The 22,685-nt window shown below is 45.1% G+C and overlaps 2 protein-coding genes across 3 annotated transcripts in view; both read left to right on the forward strand.

The window, feature by feature from the left end:
- Positions 1-8,767, forward strand: part of cica (capicua transcriptional repressor a) — a 32,391-nt gene extending 23,624 nt beyond the window's left edge. Inside the window, exons 14-22 of one of the 2 annotated variants that reach the window (XM_070985047.1) lie at positions 701-861; positions 1,592-1,835; positions 2,645-2,945; positions 3,398-3,576; positions 3,848-3,990; positions 4,653-4,816; positions 4,926-5,057; positions 5,138-5,266; positions 5,506-8,767. In XM_070985047.1, coding sequence (XP_070841148.1) covers positions 701-861; positions 1,592-1,835; positions 2,645-2,945; positions 3,398-3,576; positions 3,848-3,990; positions 4,653-4,816; positions 4,926-5,057; positions 5,138-5,266; positions 5,506-5,768 — 1,716 coding nt within the window. In that variant the 3' untranslated portion in view covers positions 5,769-8,767. Of the gene's footprint in view, positions 1-700; positions 862-1,591; positions 1,836-2,644; positions 2,946-3,397; positions 3,577-3,847; positions 3,991-4,652; positions 4,817-4,925; positions 5,061-5,137; positions 5,267-5,505 lie in introns of both variants that reach the window. The other variant, XM_070985046.1, reaches the window with a different exon arrangement.
- A 969-nt stretch (positions 8,768-9,736) lies between these two features.
- Positions 9,737-22,685, forward strand: gsk3aa (glycogen synthase kinase 3 alpha a). Its single transcript, XM_070984097.1, has 11 exons — positions 9,737-10,088; positions 15,934-16,019; positions 17,168-17,269; positions 17,367-17,450; positions 17,929-18,039; positions 18,172-18,302; positions 18,729-18,933; positions 19,076-19,171; positions 19,846-20,032; positions 20,335-20,412; positions 21,159-22,685. The coding sequence occupies exons 1-11, from the start codon at positions 9,914-9,916 to the stop codon at positions 21,218-21,220; spliced, it is 1,317 nt and encodes a 438-aa protein (XP_070840198.1). The 5' UTR covers positions 9,737-9,913; the 3' UTR covers positions 21,221-22,685.

The raw sequence follows: 22,685 nt of genomic DNA on the forward strand, positions 1-22,685 counted from the left end.
GCTGAGAGCAGACGGAGACGAGACATGTTCCTGATAGGAGGACAGTAGATCGCATGCGTCACGTGTAAAGCGATCTTTGTCCAGTTTTGATTGGTCTGATTTGGGCAGAAATGTTTCCACATTCATATCTACAAACAGCTGGACCTGTGTTACCTGTGTGAGTTGTGTGCTTACGTTATCCCAAATGTTTCTAGCGATGTTCAAGTTTCATTTAGTGGCCTGCAATGATTGGTCAGAGAGAGAGGAAGGATGATGGCGACCGTGACTAAACACAATGTGAATTAAACTTAAACACATTAGAAGATCCCAGCACGACATCACGGTGTCATCAAACTACGTCTTTTGTTTCCGTCCTGCGCTTAAGTCATTTTCAAGGAAAAATACCGAACATCTGGTTCCAGTTCTTCAAATGTGCCGATTTTCTGCTCCTTTTTCTATCGTTGTTCTATCATTGCTTTCTGAACTTCTATTTGTCACTGTTGCTTGTTAACTTGTTGCTTAGTCTATTCATCAGAACAGTGAAATCAAACGACAGGCATTGCTAGCTGCAGCCCTGCTGCCGTGCTGCGTTTCATTCAGCATGCACCGCTGGCTTTAACACAGTCACTCCTGGACTTTAAATCCACGTCTCATGTTTCTAAGTTCTACGTCTTTTTTTAGATTGTTGGCGAATCCTTCTGTTTGTGTTTCCCCCCCAAAGATCATCCAGATCGCTCCCATGCCTGTGGTCCAGACCAACGTTCACCCTAGCGGCGCTGCAGCAGTGCACCCTGGGAGCCCCTTTCCTGTTTCCATGGCAACGGTGATGGCTCCCGGTGCCGCGCCCCCGCAGACCGTTCTTCTGACCTCTCCACCCACCAGGTCACCACCGCAGGCCGAACACCTGAAAGACAGCAAAATATCCACACTTTCATTTTCCTCAGTCACTCCTCGGCTGGTCAGAGATCCTTCTGGGATATAAAGACGCTGTCAGACTTCGATTTCAGCCGGGCCATGATGTTAATTGTACTCACTGTGCAGTACATGTAGATAAAAAAAGTTTAAACACATTTTGACACTCCATCATCTCATGGAGTGATGTGAACCACGATGCTACCGATAAAAACTTTAAACGTCCTTTTCTCAAGTTTTCCAGGTTTAGACAGAAAAGAAGATGTAGTTCCATTTGGCCTCATTGTGGAGAGGGAAAACTGAGTGGTTTTCTGTAGATAATAAGAAAAATTAACTGGTTTTTAAGCAAAAATATCCCAAATTTTCTGTTTCTTGTGCTGTTTTCTCTTTTAGCTCTCTGCAGTAATTTGAACATATGTAGATTTTGGGCTGTTGGTCAGACAAAACAAGCAATTTGAAGTCATTACTTGAAACCCACTTTTTAGAATCCCGAAAAAAAAAAAAAGTTTTAATTTGAACATATTTTTAATCATACATCTGCTCTCTCTCGTACCTGTCGTCTCCATAATTCGTCTTTTTTAAATATCTCGTGATGAGTCTTTTTGTATTTCCGCTGCAGCATCATGAGCCAGAGATGAGCAGGCTGCTCAGGTGATTTGTAATATTCACCTTCGTCACTCACGACTCTTCTCTCCTTCAGGATCACCTATGTCCAGTCAGGCCCAGGAGTGACCACAGCAGCGCCCCAACAGGCCACACCCACTCCAGGCCCCGCCTATCTCCCGTCATCTCTGGCGACCCTGGGCTTCACCGCCATCGCACCAGCCGGGCAAACGCTGGTTCAGCCGATCGTTGGTCAACCGCCACTGTTAGCCCCAGCCCCGCCCCTGAGCTGTCAATCACAGACCCCTCCGGGTCAGGCCTCGGGAGCCGCTGGTCGTCAGGTAAAAGGGAGCAGAGACGTGTACGATGTTAAAAAAAAAAAAAAAGACTCTTGAACCACAGTGGAGGGTGTGCGGTGATAAAGAAAACTCGAAAACTGAAATGTCAAAAGACTTTAATCATGATTCACAGTGAAAAATGAAAAGTCGTCTACCTTTTCATGAGTTATTATTTTCCCAGTTTACTTCATTTTTAAGGTCAGTCAAAGTCAGTGCTGAGCGTTAGCACTTTTTTAATACACAAGTCTTTTCTTAACACTTAGTTTTCAGTTTTGTATGAGTTTGTCTTTTCAATAGAAAAAGCGCAGATTTAATTTCCTGATTTCACAAAGAGTCCATGTTTTGTCAGTGAGGTATAAATGAATGATCCTCATCAAGTGTGTTGCAGTAAGGAGAGCACATCTTTAAAAATGCGTTTGTATTTGGTGGGAGTACAGAGGCAGATGTGGCTTTCAGGTATCAGTAAGTCATCACTGCATTGGTTTTGGGACTTTAGGGAAATAACCACCAACAAGAGAGGAAGTATCGGCAGTTTTTACTTCTGCACGAGATGTTGCAATGCGTGGCACCAATTTTCAACACTGCTGGGTTGATTCACAGCACAATAAATTATTTTTACTTTAGGAGTGATAAAAGTATTTAATCCCACTTCCCCTTTTCTCACAGCATAAATCTGCTTTAGCTACCTTCTCATGACACGCTCACTGCTGTCAGCGGATGTTATCGCCTGTGGTTCAAACGTAGCTGAAGTCAGGAAAGTAACATGAAATCTCTGTTTACTGACACTCTCGCTCTGATGTCCTCTTCATCAGGTACTAACTGCCATCTATCCCACACCAACCGTTGCACTAGCTACTGGCGTGGTCTCAGTGACAACCGTGCCGCCCGCTGTGGCCAGCCCGGCCCAGGACGTTATAGACCCCTCCTCTCCGCTGGCGACGGGGGTGCAGGGTTCAGCGGTGGCGACACCTCAGCCTAACATGGAGGTGGAGCCAAAGGTGGAGGTGAAGCGGGAGAGCCAGCCAGACGGTCAGGCTGAGGATGGAGGATACATGTTTTCGAGCTGTGCTGCCGGCTCCTCATTGGCCACCTGTATGAATAATGCCACAGCAGGTAATGCTCCGCTGGCTGTGAGTGGTTGGGTTCTTTAATGCTGCTTTCTCGCTGTTAGGTGCTGTGTTCTGCAAAAAAGTTTAGCTTCGTCTTGTGCAGAGCCTTAAAACATCTTTTTGAATCTCATCCCTTTAGCTGGACAAAATATTGACACCAGCATGAACACATCCCACATCTGATTGGATGAAAGTGTCACTTTCTTTGCTGTCGCTCATCTTCACTTTTAGCTTTTAAGATAGAAAAACATGTTGTAGCAGAATCATGAGATATTTTCTAAATAGTCCACTGTGGGAATCAGTTTCTGTTTACATTTAAGGCCTAAAAAGGATCTATATTGTTGCAGAATCAGTCTGTTTCCCAGATTAAACTCTTATAAGGAAACTTAAGACTGACACTGTACAACTTTTAAACAAGTGAGGTAAATAGGATATGTTTGTATTTATCTGTTCCAGTAAAAATAGAGGACATCGGTCTGCACATCAAAGAAGAAAATCTGAGAGATGGACACAGCAGAGAGCCACGAAGCGAGATGGACAGAGAGCGAGAGAGAGGGACGAAGGAGAACAGCGACAAGAAGGGAGGCAGAGAGACAGACAGAGAGGAGCACAGCATGAGCGACAGCAGCAAAGAGGTGAGAGAGGCTGGATCTCTGCCGCGTTCGCTCATCTTCTCTCATCAAACCACACACGAGACAGGCTAACAACCAGTTCTCCGTATGCTGATAAATAAAGATAGCTTGCAGAAAAAATAACCGAGACAAAAAAATAACCTCCTTTGTGTTTATTTCAGCACGGGTCACATGATAGACTTTGATCTGACTTTGACTGCAGAAAGTCGGGCAAAGGAACCATATGGTGGGTCTGCAATGGGTTTGACCAGCCGCTCTCTCACTCTCTTCCCAGGCTGGACCTCGTTCCCCTCCTCCACCACCCTCAGGTTTGGACCCCCCTCCCCCTCCCCCTGCAGACAGAGACCCCCCCACTTCCTCAAAGAAGACCAAGTTCCGACCGCCGCCGCTCAAAAAGACACCCGATTCTCTCGACAAGTAAGTGGGGCAGTATCGGCACTGGGAGGATACGAATCATTAGCTGAGGGAGCATAACTGAGTGGGTTTGGCCCCTAAAGTCCCCTCAGAGTTTCAGAATCTGCTAGATGACAGTCTTGTCTTTGACTGCAAAACCAGTTTTTATTAACGTCCAGAGTCTTTCTCAATGATAAAACTTCAGTTATGGATTTTGTAGAATCAATGCCAAACCACAATAAAACAAGTCTGCCGCATCCTTCTGGCTTTCTGGTTGTTGTAAGACAATGTTCTGTCTATTTTAACAGTTTACATTTCCTCAAGCTGAGAGCCGATCTTCTGTAATTATGGCGCGAAGCAGCTTGAAGATGAGCTACAGCACCCTGGAGAGGACTCCATTTGTTGACTTTGTTTAACACTGATTTTTACACATAGTGGCATCTAGCTCCATTTTTAGTTTATGACCAATCTTCCAACTTCATAAAATTCTGGTGGAAACTCTTTGTTTACTGAATGTGAGGGGGCGGAGTGCTCACCCTTTAGCTTCTTTATTTAGACAGTAGGAGAGTGGAGAGAGGAGAAAGCCCTGGCAGAACTCAGCCTGAAGGCCTGAGAAACGCGCATACATTCAGAGACCATCTCTCGATATTTTAATCATCGCATTACGCCATGTTCTCTGCATGCAGGAAACACAGCGGTGTGAGTTCGGAGACGTACTTTGAGGAGCGATTTGCTGAGCTTCCAGAGTTTAACCCAGAGGAGGTCCTGCCTTCGCCCACTCTGCAGAGCCTGGCCACCTCACCGAGAGCCATCCTGGGAAGCTACCGCAGAAAGAGGCGCAACTCCACCGGTGAGATGCAGACAGGGAACACAACCAAAACAAATTCAGTGAAATAAATAACCTTTTTGCTATTTGGAGACTTTTTGTCTTGTCTTCTAACTGGTTTTCTTGTGTGCAGAGCTGGAGCTGGCAGCAGAAGACCCCAGCTCCCCGAGGAGGAAGACTCGTCGCCTCTCCAGCTGCAGCTCAGAGCCCAACACCCCCAAGAGCGCCGCTAAGTGTGAGGGAGACATCTTCACCTTCGACAGAGCTGGTACGACAGGTAACATCGGCTGCAGCAGCTGCTCCAGAAGGCGCATTGAAAGTGATACGATGTTCTCCTTGTTCAACCAGGTGCAGAAGGAGAGGATCTCCTCGGAGATCTGGACCGAGTCCCCTGCTCGTCTCTGCGTAGAACCCTGGATCAGCGCCGGGCCCTGGTCATGCAGCTGTTTCAGGAACATGGCTTCTTTCCCTCAGGTAAACCACCAGTAGTGATCGTGCATAATGTCACAGAACTGGAGATTAAATCAGGGACTGTATTAAACTTTTCTGAATCATTGTTATGATGCTCAATAAATACAAAAAGTACATGCAGTTGCAGTCTGATTGTCCCCTCACAGGATACATGGTGGCTTGCTGTCATACAGTTCTTGTAACGGCTGCTCTCCCCGTTCTCTGTTTTCACTCCTCCCTCCTGTTTCTCTCACCCCCTCCAGCTCAGGCCACTGCTGCCTTCCAGGCGCGCTACTCGGACACCTTCCCCACCAAGGTGTGTCTGCAGCTGAAGATCCGCGAAGTCCGTCAGAAGATCATGCAGACGGCCACGCCCGGAACCGTCGAGCTTGGAGGGCTAGTTGAAGTAAACCCCGCCCCGTCCCACGGCTCCTCTTTCAATCAATCAGCCCGGGAGGACGGAGGGGCGGAGCAGCAAGGAGACAAAGGCCGGAGCCCCGAGGAGCCGAAAAGTGAAGGATCGTAAGCTGGAGAGGATGACAGAGTGGGAAAATCAAGGAAGAGAAGAGGAGAGAGGAGTGTGTCATCCCCGCCGATTGTTCTTGTATGTGTTGAACCAGAACTACGAATGACTCCAGCGGGATCCGTTCTTCTGGCACTAAACTCCACCAGACCTGGGCAAGAATACATTTGAGTATGGTCACAAATGTTCAAACCACTCAAGGTGCACTTGATTCCTCTAATTGGACGTTAAAAAGCCTCAAAAGTGGACAAAAGACATGCAAGTCCTGATGAGTCAAGTGCTTCTTGTAGTACTTTCCCTTTTTTCCTCCCAAGTATCCAGAATATCTTCAGTTAACACTTTGCCCAGGTCTGCTCTCAGCACATTTGTACAGTAGTTTGTAGTTTGACACACAAACTCTGTGGTACACACTCTCTGTCTCTCTGGCACACATATGCACACACAAACCATGGTGCATATGTTATCTCCAGCATGCACATGATCCCACATAAACACACATGCACACACACCCTTACCAAATCAGACTGTTACTCTTGGTTGGCAGTCCCAAGGAGCCGCCACCAAGGACCATGACACACAAAGGCACTTTGTCACTTATTGTGCAGATGCAGTTTGCTGTTGCCAGCCAGCCAGCCAGCCCTCAGATGCCATTGACTTGACCTCCTTCTCGCCCTTCCACTCCTCAGCACAGTGGTCGGGACACAAACACAACCCCAACGACCTCCACTAATATTCCACAGCCCCTCGATGCTGCAAGACAGACAGCACACGCACACATATACAGGACACACACACACAAACAAGCAGTGCATGGACACCTCTGTGCAGCGTGAGCACTCATACACAAACATAGTCAACCCTGGTCTGACCAAGCCATTGGCCTGCACAGTTTTTAGTGATTGTAGTGAGAAGAGAAACTGAAAGCATGAAATCTACTCGCTCCTGTAAAACAAACAAGGCAGGAGCTGAGATGTAGTGTGACCAATCTTTGCACCTTCAGTTATTGCCATTATGAAAGACTGAGTCCTCATTGGCGGGAGCTGATTATGTACGTCTGTATGTCTGTCGGGGTGCCCTCCCCAAAACCTGTGTGAACAGGCACCGTAAAGAGATTATGTTAAGAGACTTTTGGTCGCGAGGCTTTGAAGATTCAACGTTAAGTTCGACACTGACCGGCTCCCTCTAGAGCTCAGAGAAAAGGCAGAAGAAGAAACGGGATGATGTTCGTTGGACGGAAAAGTCATTTTCCAACTACTGGACGACAGATAATAGCGAATAAGGACATCAACAACAACAACAACATGACAAGCTTACCAACGGAGAGAAAAAGTAGAATTTTAACCAAACTTCTCTGAATCTCCCCGTGGATGTAATGTTGCTTTCTCTCGTTATCGTTGACGTGGAAATAACCAGTTTTACCGTGGCCTGTTTTTCTCTTGTGGCTCTATTGTGTTTCTTCTCCAGCATAAAAAAAAATCACAACAAAAAAAAAAAACTTTGGACAAAGAAGGGGACAAAATCAGTCTGTGCCCCCCCCTCCCCACTTTTAATTATACCGGGGGCGGTTCTCCCCTCCCCCCTTCCCTTCTCTACGATTTCTCACCAGACACAGAAGTGGGGGAGCAGGAGTGTTTGTCGTTTTGTAAAACGCAGAAATCAGGTGTTTGCACAATTTGTGCGGCCCCTCTCGTCTGGGACCGCCGCAAGTAAAATCAGGAAAGTATTGTTTTTAGAGATTGTTTTAGTAGAAAAAGTAATAACCTTATTCCGTGTGTTATCAACCACATTTTTCCTCCCCTTGTCCTCCCTGCTTTCTCCCTCTTTCTCCCCGGTCCTCTGCTCCCATCTTTACCTCACCCGTCTCCCTCAAACCCCTCAAGTGTTGTTAGAAAGTGCCCTTAAGCACTGGTCCCGGGTCAAGCGCTATGTAGCTCAGGATGGCTCTGGTTAGGGTTAGTTCAGGGAAAGCAGATCCTAGACCAGCCCTGGAGGGCAGTCTCTGGAGCCCTCCCCTCTTCCCTCCCTTCTCGACACTTTATCCTTTCCCGTCAAATGGTGCAATAGGACTTTTTTTTTTTTTCTTTTTTGGAAATGGGTGGGTTATTTTGTTTCCAGGGGAAGGCTCTGTGCCATAGATATTAAATCAGTGCAGTCAGTCAGTGAGAGGAATGAGCTGTTGTGATACTATCTTTAACTATGGTATAAAACAAAACAAAAAAGAATCACACAATTATTGTTATTGTTGAAGAGATAGAGGGTATAACTTACTAAAAGTCAAAGACAATTTTTGAATAGCACTTTTTGGCTCTTTGCTTCCTTGGTGAAGAGTGGGGGTAGTTATTATTATGGGTATCTCTTTTGTTTCTCTGTATACAGTTGGATGTGTGAAAAATATATATACCGGTATTTCCATATATGTGCATTTAGGTCTGTGTTTGGGTGTGTGTGTATGTTTTAGCACATGCAGGTAGTGTCTTAACACAACCAACCTCTTGTTCTTTCTCCACACAGCGACATTATCAATAGTGTATTTTTCATCGTATTCTGCATTCTACTCTAGAGACAGTATTTTTATAGTCACCATGACTATTTTGTCCGCCATCTTGACTGTTATCAAACCCAGTTGATTCAGGATATATATGACATATATATTCAGGATATATTATATATAAATATATATATATATAAATACACACAGGAAATAGAAGACTATCTATTCACATCTCTCTGGGGTTAGGGCTGTAAAGTGTCCATCTGCATGCATGTGCAATCACATGCACGCGTGTACACACCCACACAGACATATGTGCATACACACACATGTATGCGTGTGCACTGTATGATTGTGCTTAAAAATAAACTGTCCTTACTTTGGAGAAGGAATTTTAGGATGAGCAAGGTGAGTGTTATCTCATAAGCAGGCATGTTGACCATGTGCAATATTTCTAAACAACAACAAAAAAAAAACTAAATATTGAAAATATTAAAGTTCTAACACAATGTCTCATGTGCTTGAGTTTATTTCACATCCCTGAATTTCTCCAGTGTTTATCAGGTTTGAATCTTTGACCAAGTTTTGTCTTATTTTTCGGCCCACATACAGAAGACGTGAACGACTTAAATACTACCTCCTGACTCATTGAAAACTCTGCTCTGACTTTCCAAAATGGCGATGGAAGAGACAAGAATAGTTCATGCAAATTCATCCTCATTTGAACAAATTTGGCTGTGGACTAATGAACAGCATCTACAGATGCAGCCACCTCAGCCCACCAGGGCGAGTACCCCAAATCTGTGGAACATACAGTCTGTGCTTCTCCCGCTGGTCCTTATCAGGCATTTCAGTGTTGACAGAGTTTATTGGATTAGAGAAGCCTTTCAGATTCAGGTCAGATTTGGTGAAAGGTGGGTTAAGGTAAGGGTAGCTGGACCATGTCAGCAAAAAGACAGTGGGAAGCTTTACCTTTACCATCTTACTTATGTGGTCTTCCCAAAATAAGACATGCCATCATATCACTGATTATATTGAATAAGATTGTGGAAAATACCTTAATTAAACATATAGTTAAAGATTAAAAACAGAGCTGAGCTTCCTGATATTTTCGAAAAAGTATTTCATTCTTTAAATTTGCATAATTTGTCACTTTTAATATAATTTCAAAATAAAGTTACAGTATGCCTCATGGGGTAGCTACACTAATCTGTAATGTAAAAAGAACCTCTGAGCAGTTAGAATAAGGTGGTGGTCAACTTGACACTAACAGAGTAAATTTAGTGAATCTTCTGATCTTTTGAACTGAATACAAACATACTTGGCCTTTAATTTTATGGTTATATACACTGTGACTGTTGCTCCTTCTTTGGCCTACATCCACCGTTAAGTAATTTTAAATCTGTAGTTGTTTTCGTTTGTGAAAGCCTGGGCAGCAAACCTGAGCAACAGCTTCTTCGAACTTCATCTCCCAGGTGGCATTGCGAGCGGTCTGTTTCTAGGTGTCTAGCAACAGCTATCAGCCCAGACAGCCGGCGGCAACGGGAGCGGTATTTCTTGGTGTGTCTTTCCACGATTATTCGCTGCCGGGTATTCATAATTAATAGTCGCTTGGCTGAAAATAGTGAAAAAACAACCCTGACCCCTGCACAGAGATATGAGCGGCAGCGGGCGGCCCAGGACCAGCTCGTTTGCTGAGCCGCCAGGTGTGCCAGGAACCGCCGCTGCGTCCACCGGATCAGCCGCTGCCGTGGGGAGCAGCACAGGAAAGTCCGGGGTCCCGCAGGCCTCCGGCAGCAGCTCGTCGGGATGCTCGAACCTCAAGCTTGCCAGTAAGCTCTAATTACCAATTTATCCTACTAATTTTAGTAGGTTTTTTAGTAGGTAGTGCTTTACCTCAAAACTACACGCCAGTGTTATGTGCCACAATCAAGAAGAAAGTCGTTATTGGTGCCCTGTAGTGGTGACTAACTTGCTAGCGCGCTAACTAGCTTGACTGCTAACGTTAGCCACTTGTTTTGTATGTCACTTGTTCCCCGTCCGGCCGATGGATGTGTTTTACTATAGCCTCACTGGTGCTAAACTAAACAGCTGGCTGGTCATCACTTGAACCCAGTGTAACGTCAGGTAAATTCACGAGCGATCTGATTTACTAACGTTAACTTGAAAGATGAGGATGTGTTTGAGTACACTGTGGTCACTGTGAGTGAGCAGCCAAACGGGCTCTCCTGTTCTTTGTGGCCAAGCTAGACTCAAATACCTAAGCTGGAGTGCTGCATTCACGGTTCTTTTCTTGGATGTCATTGAGGGTGTCTCATTGGCTATCAGTCTGGCTCTCCTGGAGAAGGGTCAGGACGGAAAGTTGCCTTTTCACCAAGGTCACCTGTGGGGCAAAGGCTTAGCAGCAGGTGGCCGACGCCTGGAGGTTGCAAGCGATGCACATCCAGCTCATGAGAGGGGCTGTGTGCTGGGATGCCAAGGAGTAGGTTACCTGTGTCTGACATGGAGTTATCGTATGCCCCTTCATCACCGTCGTGACAGGTGTAAGCAGAGATGTGTGTGAGAGTGTCTGTGTGTGTGCGCACGCGCGTGCACGTGCGAATCCAAACCTAGTCATCCATTAGCAGGCAGTGGCGTGTGTCTTTGATATTAGAGCAGGAATGGGAGGTCATCTCCAGTTCATACAGTGTGACCCCTGTTTTCTCGCTCCCCCTCAGCAGCAGCAGCAGCAGCAGAGCAGAGCAGCCGTAGGCCCCGAAAGCCCAAAATGTTGCCTGCAGCTGGTAAAGATACTTTTCTGGATGATTGATGGACATGTTGTCAGGTTTGGGAGTCCCAGAGGCTATTTCAAGAGGCAGGATTAACCCAGTTAGCCAGATATTTGGGAGAGAGACTGATGTGATTTGACATTTTGAATTACTGTTGAAATTATACTTGGACCAACCGGTGATATGTCATTATGGACAACAGTGGAAGGTATTTGATGGCAGAATGTTCAAAGTTTCCATTTAATACCCCTCAAACTGTGAGTCCAGTCTTTTACTTCAGAATGTGGTGTTTTCATACTTCTAGTCTGAAGGTGAACTGTGCATTTCTTTTTGTTTCTAGCTACACATCGAGAACCTAAACATGAAGGCCAGAATAATGATCGGCCACCTTATGTGGCCAGAGTGGCTGATAGGTTTGTTTCCCACATGCTTACTTGTGGAAGTAGTTGGCAGCAGTGGGCAGATTTAGTATATCCACAGTATTAGCTGCAAATGTCCAAGGAGAAACTGACATGCCCTGACATGTCTTGTCAGTTAAGGAAAATAAGAGATGGTGGTGTACAAAAATGACAGTCAGCAGTTTCAGTGTGATGATTGACCATTTTCCTCTGATTTTATGACATTTTATGCCATTTTTCTACCGCAGCATCACCTCCTTGATGATGCCTTCAGGTGACACCTCTGGAGTCGCTGCACAAACAGTGACTTGGTGTGTTCATATAGAGTTTTTCTATATTGTTGATATATTACAACCAAGATATTGTTACCGAGGGGATCTGAAAGCAGGGCTCACTGCCACAAATCAGAAAGCTTCCCCACATCCCAGTGTAATTACCATTGCTGCTGTGACAGTGTCCAAGCACTTGTTCCATTATTCACTGTCTGTGGAGCAGCTCCAGGATTCGTCTGTGGATGACATCATCCCCATCGTCTGTCTCCTCACAGCTCAGAGAGAAATGCTCATATTCACAAATTCAGTCGAGCTCGAAAACAATATAGAGAAAACATTATTTCAGGGCGGATTTTCCCTTTAACAGAGCAGCAACCGTGTGATCAATCATGATTATCCGTTTGGGAAACACTACAGAGATAGTTCAAAATCATGTGACCAACACGAGGAGGACGATATCACAGGACTGCTTTTGTTTCTTTAATGGCTTTGTGTGAATTTTCTGTAAACCAGCTCACTGTTTACCGAACGACATAACCATTATCCAGTGGAAGTGGACATGGTGTTAATCGTGTTGTTGTGGTAGACTCTCACATGAGCACACTAACACTCAACAATAGATATTTGATAGAAAGCTCACACTTACACCAGCGGTTCTCCCGATAAAGTAGATGGCCTGGTTAGATTTAGGAAGATCTTGCTGCATTAAACTGCATATTAATAAGGTAAACTTAATTCTCTTGAAGCTACTTTGCTTTAAGAAGTGGAGTTTATGTAAGTACAGTGTCTCGTGTGTGTGTGCGTGTGCGCGCGTGTGTGTGTGTGAAGACAGGACATCAAATCTGCCGGCTAATGCATTAATGAGAAGGGTTTGTATAAATTCTCATATTTCATATTCCTGTTTGAGTTTAAAGACAGCAAATGCATCGAAATGGTTGTGACAAGGTTTGAAAAATTGTTGTTTTCAGGGATTGTTTCCTCCCGGAGACTTGAGTTTCCTTCAGCGAATGTCAGGTGAATGACAGGAAGTGGAGTGTAACACAGCGCGCCGCTGATATGAAAACACTCAACTCAGACACAATGATAAAACGGACACACTGACGGAGCGAGGCAGTGTCTTTATTATGATAGATTATTGACCTCGGGGAAGTTTCAAGCCCGTGGACGTTGTTTTTCATGCAGTGAAAAATGAATGGCAGCAGGAAAAGAGCCCTGATGTCTTCAGCTGCACTCACTTGACACATCAGCAAGAAACATGTAAGAGGAGGAGCAACACACACAGTTGGCATGGAAGTATCCTTTAACCAGCTGGCCTACTTTTAACCTGGAGGTGTGTGTGTCTGTGTGTGTGTGTTCATTTACTAACTAGAGGGTGAACCCAGTCATTGGGTTAAAGAACCCAGTGACCCGGTCACTCTGCAGGCCTCACTGTTTCAGCTGTAACAGATATCAGCAGCACGTCTATTGGATGACCACCACACTTTTGTGGCTGAACACAATTTGCTGTGTGTGCGTGAACGTGGACATGGACATGGACGTGGTTCAAGAACACCAGGACATGTAGTTCTGGCTGTGCGAGGGTCATATCAATAAGTGCATTGTCTTGTGTGGTAAACAAAGCTTTAAGTATGTGGACATGGTCAATGTGACAGTGATACAGCACAATGACAGCTACATGGCAAACAAAGAGGAAAGTGAAATTTCCATCAGCTGGCTGTAAATAAAGGGATGCAGAGCTTCTTTTCAGACTGCGTAATGAAATTACACAAATACGTCTGTAGTAATTGATTTGTGAGGTGGCTGGTTGAGCAGAAAAACTTCGCTTAACGCAAATTTTCATGCTTTCATCTCTTACAGGTCAACTGACATTTCAACTCCTCTCTCTCTTCAGCTGACACTTCTTTCAATTCTTGCACTTTGATGCTTTGAACCCTTTCAGATTTCATCTTTGAACAGCAAAAAAAAAAGCTTTTATGCTCTTCTAATTCCCACCGTTTCTTCTGTTCATGACTCCATCTGCTCTCTGTGCTTACACATAAACTGAAACTTTAGCTTCTTTCAGCACGTCCGTTTTAATCGCTGGTCAGTAATTAGCCTTAGCTATGCTGCAGCCTGTTCTCGTCTGTGTACAGATATTTTTCATGTGTTTAACGAGCAGAAATAGCCATTTAAAATTACTGAAGAAAGAGAGCGTTTCACATCTTTCTTGTGGTGTAAAGATGCTCAGACTAGTTGAACAGATTACCATGCACATGAGTAATAGTGGCTCTAACAGCATTAAACTGGAGCTGACCCCAAGGCTAGGAAGAACAGTGCACAGCTGGGCGAACAGAGGCTGCTGCATGATCCTCAGAAAGCTCCCTTCCTCTGATGAGTAATGTTTAACAAATCCTCCAGCCAGAGAGTGAACAAAAGCGTTTTGAATGTTTTTCACATTTATCACAGCATTAGAGTTTAACTTTTTTTTTAAAACGCCTTCTTAAGTTGGAGAGCAGACAGCGGAGGCGACATGAACCAGCGATGTTTCTCTTTCACAGTCTGCACCTTAAACCTTTTGCCCCCCCGGGCGTCCAAGTTGGCCCAGAAGGCTCCGGAAAACAAACGTCAGCTGATTAAAAATCACCCAAGTGTTGCTTTCAGGCTGGAAAGGTTATGACATTTTACAAGGGTGAAGCATAATGTTGCTGTGGGGATTTGGAGCAGAGGTACACAAAGATGTTCATCAGTGTGATTGTGCTAACAGGTCGTCAGCAGCCTGTGTGTGCTGTTGAAGCGCCTCTGATTACTGCCTTTGCTCTGGGTGTTGTGAGACGACAGCATGAGCTGGACAGTGTACACAGCAGGCCGTCTCCTAAAGGACCCAGAGTCCACTTGCAGTTAGTCAAATTCATTTGTTTTGTAAATGTCAAAGTAATCCTCCCACAGAAATAGTAGAGAGTGGTTCTGGAAATGCTCAGCTTGTTCCTGTTTGCTGTCCTGACGCTCTGCTGCTGTTTTAACTACCTTTGAATCAGACCCTGGTGCAGCCTCCTCTGCTGCCACCACCCAGCGTGAGTGACCGTTCACCTGTCGGCCGGCCGGCAGGTGAGGCGCTCTGCGGTGCTTTGAGCAGGACACACGCTGTAGCTTTCTCTGACTGCTTGGAAATGTGATGGTTTCACACCACAGATGAGGAACAGAAGCATTACAGCTTGATAACGTGAGCTGAACTGGGCTTGGATTACAGTACTGCTCATATCTGTATTTGTATTGAAGAAAAGACATCAGTGATAACGCTGAGTGTTTTATAGAAATGAAAGATATCTTTAGATAAGACGGATATGACAAATTAGTAATACCAAGCTCGTCCCTCCCCGCTGAGTCAATGCATCAGTTTGAAGTCTTGATTCAGGGACACCTCTGCAGCACAGAAGTCTAACCACTAGCAATGTCAGTGTCCTGTTTGCGAGAGACAATGACTGCACACTGAGCTCCTTTGGTTTTATCGCACCACAGACGTTTTGACCGCACTTGAGACGATCACGTATGAACCACAAAGTCCGTTTTGAAGGTTTATCAAAGCACCACAAGAAGTTTTCTACAACTTATGAAAGCTCTCATGGCATTTCCTGCTTCTGTCTGTGAGGTAAAAGTAAACGATTCAAAGCTTCACACGGCAGGATGTTACCTGATGTGTGCTTGCTTGTATGTGACAACACGTCGTAGAAGAATCCTCGTATGGAAGCCTGTTATCACTTAAAACAGTTCATCAGGACAGACAAAGTGGCTGGCCTATTTTTGGGTTCATTCCCAGTTTAATTAGTCCGAGTGTCTTCAATATGAACTCTGCCATTTCTTTCTTTGTCTTTGGAGGCCTCTTAAAGTTGACATCCATTCACTAGGCTGTCATTAACCTCGATACTCAAACGGCCAGCGGAGAGACGGCCCAGATGTTCAGGCTGGCTGCAGCGAGTGTCCCAGCTTGACCGTCAGTGGTGCGTTTTAGGGACGCTGTGAAGTGGCTTCGTATCATTTCCTCCAGTAGAAAGGAGCCACAGGGATCACAGTCCATTTTAATCCTTTTATAACAATCACAATAAAGCAATTAACAGATTCCATGCTATGACTCATAACTACTGGGTTCTGCTGAAAGCGAGGCTTTGATACCCCTGTTCTTACCCTGTTACAGAGGCTGAATCACCACGCCGTACTCTTATATCCCCTCACCTCACATTGACCCCACTCCTGCTTGTTTCCTAGGAGACAGCGGGAAGGTGACGACGGTTGTGGCCACACCGGGTCAGGGACCCGACCGCCCACAGGAAGTCTCTTACACTGACATCAAGGTAAGCGAGGAAGTGAACCGAGACCGAGCGGTGTCCTCACGTGGAGCTCTGTCCTTGTATGTAGAAGTAAAACTCAGTGACCTCGTGTGCTGCCGCAGCTGAGACTTGACTCACCACGTTGAACGTAATGACTGCCACGTATCTGGCTGAAGCTGATATGGCTGTTGATCAATGCCTGTGGCTCTGTAATGACTTTGCCAGGTGCTGAGATGTGCGGCTTCCAGGGCTCTCTTTATAGCCTACTTTCCTGCCTTTGTCTCTTTGAAAATGTGACATAATTGTGTCAGTCCCAGGCTAACGAAATCACATGGATGGAGCTGAGGTTGTGTCGAGCCAGAGACGTGTTGTTACCTTTGCAGCTCCTTCTGGTGGCTTCCTCTTATCATTTCTAAGATTACTTAATGCCTCTGTAACAGTGTGCAAACGTACAGTTATCACAGTTTTTATCTCAAAGTCTTATCGGAAATATTGTCACTTCTCCAACTTCTACTGCAGCTGCAGCTTATAAAAGTGTCAGGTGAGACTTAATTGAAATGTATTTGCTGTAATATAACAGTTTCTAAATAATTAAACTGATCTATCAGAAGTCATCTATCAGTGTACATAATAGAGATTTTGGTCATAATTTGGGACGACAGAACAAAGTTTCGACACAATTTAATCATTTTTAACGGCTTGTGTAGTTTAATGCCTGCATACACTCAGTCTGCAGCTAATTCATATCTTAGTTATCAATCTGCAAATTAATTTTTGATGAGTACTTTCTCTACAGGGCTGATACGAAGCCTTGAAAGTTTGGAAATGCTTAACCGTCCACATTAGAATTTGCTTGAATATGAACGTGCTCCTTGAAAAATGATGATTTTTTTCAACATAATCTGGTGTGACATCTACACAGTCACTCAGGTAAACCAAAAGGTGGATTTAACATGAACCTTTCTCAACATAAAATGTAAAGTTGTGGGAGAAGTTATTTAAAGTTGTGTGACTCCATGTTAGCCCTCTGTTGTTGTAAATGGGCTGACAGACAGGCTCATATTGTTATATCAGCAGCCTGAAACTACAGTAACCCTCATAACTCCCCTGATGGACCATCATCGATGTCTTCCGTCCAGCTCACTCTTTCCTCTTCCGTGAAATCCTTGCAGGTGATTGGCAATGGGTCGTTTGGTGTGGTGTACCAAGCTCGCCTCATCGACAGCCAAGAGATGGTGGCCATTAAGAAGGTTCTGCAGGACAAGAGGTTCAAGGTAGGGCTGTAGCTGTTTTAGGGGTCAGGCTTTGCCTCCCATGTGTTTTGTTCGTGCTCACGCTTGGTTTGTTTTGTCGTGTTTTTCGTCTTTGCAGAATCGGGAACTACAGATCATGAGGAAGCTGGATCACTGCAACATTGTCAGGCTACGCTACTTCTTCTACTCCAGTGGCGAGAAGGTACAACTCTTCTTCTTTTCTTCCCTCATGTCTTCTTGCAGAAAAGTCGATTCTGGTCAGTTAAACTTTTGCTAAGTCACCGTATTCACACACACTCTTCTCACAGTGCTGTAGTTTCAGGTGATTACAGTAAAACAGGGGAAATGGTGCGTGCACGTAAAGGATAAGATCACTCTGCTGCAGCGTAAACAGAATTACACCAACTCTGAGAAAAGGGAAGCAGTCCCTTTCTTGGACTGACGAATATAGAAACACTTCTGAGTTTGATGTTGCAGAAGTAAATTATTGGAAGCAGGATTCTGTTTGTTTTGAACAGAAAAAAACAGACGTGTAAATCATCAGCCGCTTCATGCATCAACATAACGCCTTCACACTGTCAAACCTCTGGCTACCTGTAGCAGTGAGCAGGGCTCGTAAACTTGTGTTAAACCATATTTCTATCACAGTGATTTCTCCCTCTCTGCCCCGTGCTGCACAGAAAGATGAAGTGTATCTCAACCTGGTGCTGGACTTTGTCCCTGAGACGGTCTACAGGGTTGCCAGGCATTTTAACAAGGCCAAGAGCATCATTCCCATCATATATGTGAAGGTGAGTTTCCCGTCAATGCGTTCCTGTGTTGTCTAATTATTCAGGATGGTCGGGATGATCCTTATTTCATAACCATGTCGTCTTTTCTTTGCTTCCTTTTCTTGTGTTGTTCTTTTGTTGTGCCCTCCTCAGGTGTACATGTACCAGTTGTTTCGCAGTCTGGCTTATATCCATTCCCAGGGTGTGTGTCACAGAGACATCAAGCCTCAAAACCTGCTCGTCGACCCAGAAACTGCCATCCTCAAGCTGTGTGACTTTGGCAGGTGAGCTGCATGAACAGATGGATTTGTCCCGCACAGACATGAAGGATTTAACGACGGCACAATCGAGCTTCTGTGTGCAAAATGAAGGGAATTAAGCTGATCTTTATCTCTTCTTCAATGGGATATTCATCTTATGTCACACTGCTGTGACATAAAGGTGTGAACGAACCATTTCAAACAGCCCAGTGGTATCACAGGACTCCACTCAATGTGGCAGACTTTGACCTGCCTCTTAACACTGGCCAAAGTCGATCCCTGAGGTTAAAAATATCTGTGGTTTGTTGTGAGAGGAGTAAACAAAGCCCTCACCTCTTGATAACCATTCCCCCACAGTAGCTGATGTTTTTGCCCCTGACCAGCCCCTCAGAGCCGTCTTTCTTCGCTGCAATCTGCTATCGTTTAATTTGATCTCTTGTGTTTCCCCAGCGCCAAGCAGCTGGTCCGCGGTGAACCCAACGTGTCGTATATCTGCTCACGGTATTATCGCGCCCCTGAGCTCATTTTTGGTGCCACAGACTACACGGCAAACATTGACATCTGGTCAGCAGGCTGCGTGCTGGCCGAGCTGCTGCTCGGACAGCCCATATTCCCCGGGGACAGCGGAGTGGACCAGCTAGTAGAGATTATCAAGGTGAGTGTGTGTGCCAGGTATCTGTGTGTGTGTGTGTGTGTGTGTGTGTGTGTGTGTGTATTAGCTTGCTTTATGCTCACACATTATTCTGTATTGACACACCTGCAGAACTCCGCTCAGACTCCTCTTCATCTATTTTCAGGTGCTGGGAACCCCAACAAGGGAACAAATCCGAGAGATGAACCCAAACTACACAGAGTTCAAGTTCCCTCAGATCAAAGCTCATCCATGGACCAAGGTGAGCAAATACCTGAGGACAAAGACCCCCAGCAGGGCGGTCAGCGAGCGCACTCGGCCTGTGCTGTCATGTGGAATTAATCCAAATGTCTGTAAATCTGTAAAAATGATCAGCTTTTGCTTGTGAGTTTTATTGTTAGTTTTGTATATCTTTACATGAAGGACCTCTGGAAGCACTTTAAATTTCTATCTACATCCCCAAAGCATTAATCTGGGAAGGTATTTGTTCTGAAAAGTGCCGCTAAACCAGCCAGAACAAAAGAAGAGAATACCTGTGGACCTGCTGTTGCCCACACAGTCTATTTAAATCTGCCAGCTGAAGTGCTTCAGTGTCCTCCTTCTGAAAGTCGGTTAACCCTGAGTCCTTAAGAGTACAGAAACAACGGAAAACCCAGAGAAGTGGCCCTTCAGCATTTACTACAAAGCGGATAACTGCTTTTTTAAATGCAGAACAGGTCTGCGAGGGCTTTGAACTGACAGTTCCAGGCGTTTTCTTTGTGTTTCCTTTCTTTCTATGTTTATCACACGTTTAGTAAAATAGAGGACTGGGTGTAAACTGAACATCAGAGTGTCATGTTAGTCTGCAGCAGGTGATGAATACTCAGACAGTTGTACAGTTTAACCAATTTACTTCCTTCGGCTGCATCTTCTCTGCAACCTCCTCTTGCTCCTCAGGTGTTTAAACCTCGCACCCCTCCAGAAGCCATCACTCTCTGCTCCCGGCTGCTGGAGTACACGCCGGCCTCTCGCTTCTCCCCGCTAGAGGCCTGTTCACACGCCTTCTTCGACGAGCTGCGCCAGCCCAACACACGACTGCCCAGCGGCCGAGAACTGCCCATGCTCTTCAACTTCAGCCCCACAGGTGCGTCCGGAGCGGAGCACAGTTAGCGTCAGGGTTTGACTTTTAGCACAGCGTCACAGCGATCTGTTGGGTCTGACCAGATGACGTAATAATTAGAAAGTTATGTGGAAGTTATGCCCGACGGATTCGTCACCATCTGTTCAGTGAATACAATCGTTTGGTGTTTCTGGGTTTGCTGTGGAGCACCGCTGCGGCCTCAGAGGAGGCGCAGTGCAGCGTACACTATCCTATTGTTGCGTGACGCCGTTCTCTCGATGTGTGACTCATCGTTAAATGAAAACTCCCTCCTTTATTTTCTGCAGAGTTGTCAATCCAGCCCCAGCTGAACTCAACCCTCATTCCTCCTCACGCTCGCTCTCATACAGCTGCTTCCGCCCACGGTAGGAAACTCTTAAGTCAGTTATTAGAGTTTCACTGTAATGTTAATTTCATGGTTTGTGTGGCAGCTGAAAAAACTGCCTTTGTTATTATGTACTCACTTTTAATTAGCTTGTGAGTGAAAGCAAAATTTGTGCTCTTTTGTTTTATTTACGTCAGTGTTGTATTATTTTTTACTATTTATTTATGTCTAACTGGTGACACATTGTGACAAAAAGCTAGTATCTGGCTCTGATGGTCGTGGAGGATGATTCTGGGTTGGAATACAGAATGAAAAATCATTTTAAATGTTCATTTTATTTTATTTCTGCCATGTGAAACACTGTTTGATGAGCTGCATGAAATAAATGGATGATAGTCTTATCCATCCTTACACGTCCGTCCTGTAATTACACGGAAGATGATATATACAGCAGATTATGAGCCATGAAATACTGGTATAGATTTATTTAACTTAAAGACAGAATAATGTCCAAAACATGTTGGCAGATCTGTAATCACGTTAGTGTCTGTTGTTGCTGAAACCAGAGTAATGAGTGTTTTTTGACACAAGATGGCAGCGTTGGACAGGAAATGAATGTTTGTCAAGGACTAATTTGATGAGAGAGTCTAAGAGAATTAAGTACTTGTACATGTATGTTCCCCAATCGTAGCGATGAGCTGAGACCGTCCGTCCACTCGTCCTCTGTTGATGTTGTGGACAGTCTTTTCCACTCACTGTTCCTTCCTCTGCTCTTCTGTCCCTCAGATGGTCCTGGTTCAGACTCTTCTCAACACAGTTCAGTACCAGGATCTCTTAACAGCATCTGAAGCAGCCTCTCACCTGCCTGCCTGCCTGCCTGCCAGCCTCACCCTTACCTCAGACACACACACACACACACACACACACACACACACACACACACACACACACACACACACACCAACCTTTACTTAAGTCACCTTTGGGGACATTCAATAGACTTTCCTGAACCCTGACCGAAAATCAGCTTTTCCCTAACTGGGGACGTAGCTTTTGTCTCCAGTTGGTCAAGCCGTCCCCTGTTAACTGGTCTTTAGTCAAAACTGTGTCCCTGAAAGTAGGCTAAGTCACACCCACACACACACGCACACACACACTCGCTTTCCTCCATGCTGCTTGCTCTCCTCTTAGATGATCTGTTTTTGTACAGTAAATGCATTGAACAAACAAACAATAGTTCTTTAGCTGCCAGGTTTGAAACTACAGCAGGAGATTGTTACACACACGCACACACACGCACGCACCCGCACACACACACAGACAGAGTTTCGCTGCTGCTCGGGTGGTATGTGAAGGTTCAATAGTGGGGGCTGGTCCTCTGTAATATAACCTTTTTTTAATCAGCTTTTTTTCCCCTTTTCTTCTTTATATTTGTGTTTATTTATTTGACTAACTGAACGCATCATGTGATCACAAATTTTATCTCTAGAGTTTTCTTATTTTCCACTTCAGATTATTTTTTTATATTCTTCGGCGTTTTTGCATCCCTGTTGGAAAGGGGTGACCTGTACACTGCCTGACCAAGACCACAGCTGGCCCCGAGCACGTCACCAGGGTAAAGGAAACTTTATTCTACTCAGGACAGCAGAGTGGATGCAGGGACGGACAGCTTCCTAAATCCTCCAGCCACATTGTTTTACCGATTCAGCCCGAGTCCACAAAGGTTGGGACGCTGTGTGAACGATGAATAAATCAGAATGTGCTCAAATTCTGTAAATATCTGTGAATCTGATGCAGCAACACGTTTCAAAAACACCTGTTTGGATCATTCCACAGGTAAACAGGCTCATTGGTAACAGGTGATAGTGTCATAATTGGGTATGAAAGGGGCATCCTGGAAAGGCTCAGTCGCTCACAGGCGAGGATGAAGAGAGGTTCACCGCTTTGTGAACACATGATTGGATGAAGGATAAACACAGTTTGTTTATGAATGACTGCATTCTGTATTTATTTATGTTTTACGCAGCATCCAAACTTTGCTGGAGTCGAGTTTGGAAACTAAACATCCAGGTGTTGTTAATGTAACTGCTTAAGCGGCAGGTAGATTAGAGAAAGTCATCAGTGCTGAGGCTGGAGGTGCTTTGGTTTGCCCCTTACATGAATCACGTTTATTCAGGCTGGACTGTGAGTAACCACCACGTCTTGTTTCCATCCATTCGTTTCCTGTTCTGGAGAGTTTTGTCTGGTAAAAGAGTGAAAGGCTCCTCTTCAAAAGGAGTTCCACGACCTGTTCACACATCCATAGAAACATGG

This window comes from Chaetodon trifascialis, chromosome 17 (genome assembly GCF_039877785.1).
Source record: "Chaetodon trifascialis isolate fChaTrf1 chromosome 17, fChaTrf1.hap1, whole genome shotgun sequence".
NCBI lineage: Eukaryota > Metazoa > Chordata > Actinopteri > Chaetodontiformes > Chaetodontidae > Chaetodon > Chaetodon trifascialis.

Excerpts from the sequence above, each read along its gene's own strand:
- gsk3aa (XM_070984097.1), top strand. The coding sequence starts at position 9,914 with ATGAGCGGCAGCGGGCGGCCCAGGACCAGCTCGTTTGCTGAGCCGCCA. Across the intron at positions 10,089-15,933 it reads CTCGAACCTCAAGCTTGCCA|GAGACAGCGGGAAGGTGACG; the intron begins GTAAGCTCTAAT and ends CTTGTTTCCTAG. Across the intron at positions 16,020-17,167 it reads TCTCTTACACTGACATCAAG|GTGATTGGCAATGGGTCGTT; the intron begins GTAAGCGAGGAA and ends AAATCCTTGCAG.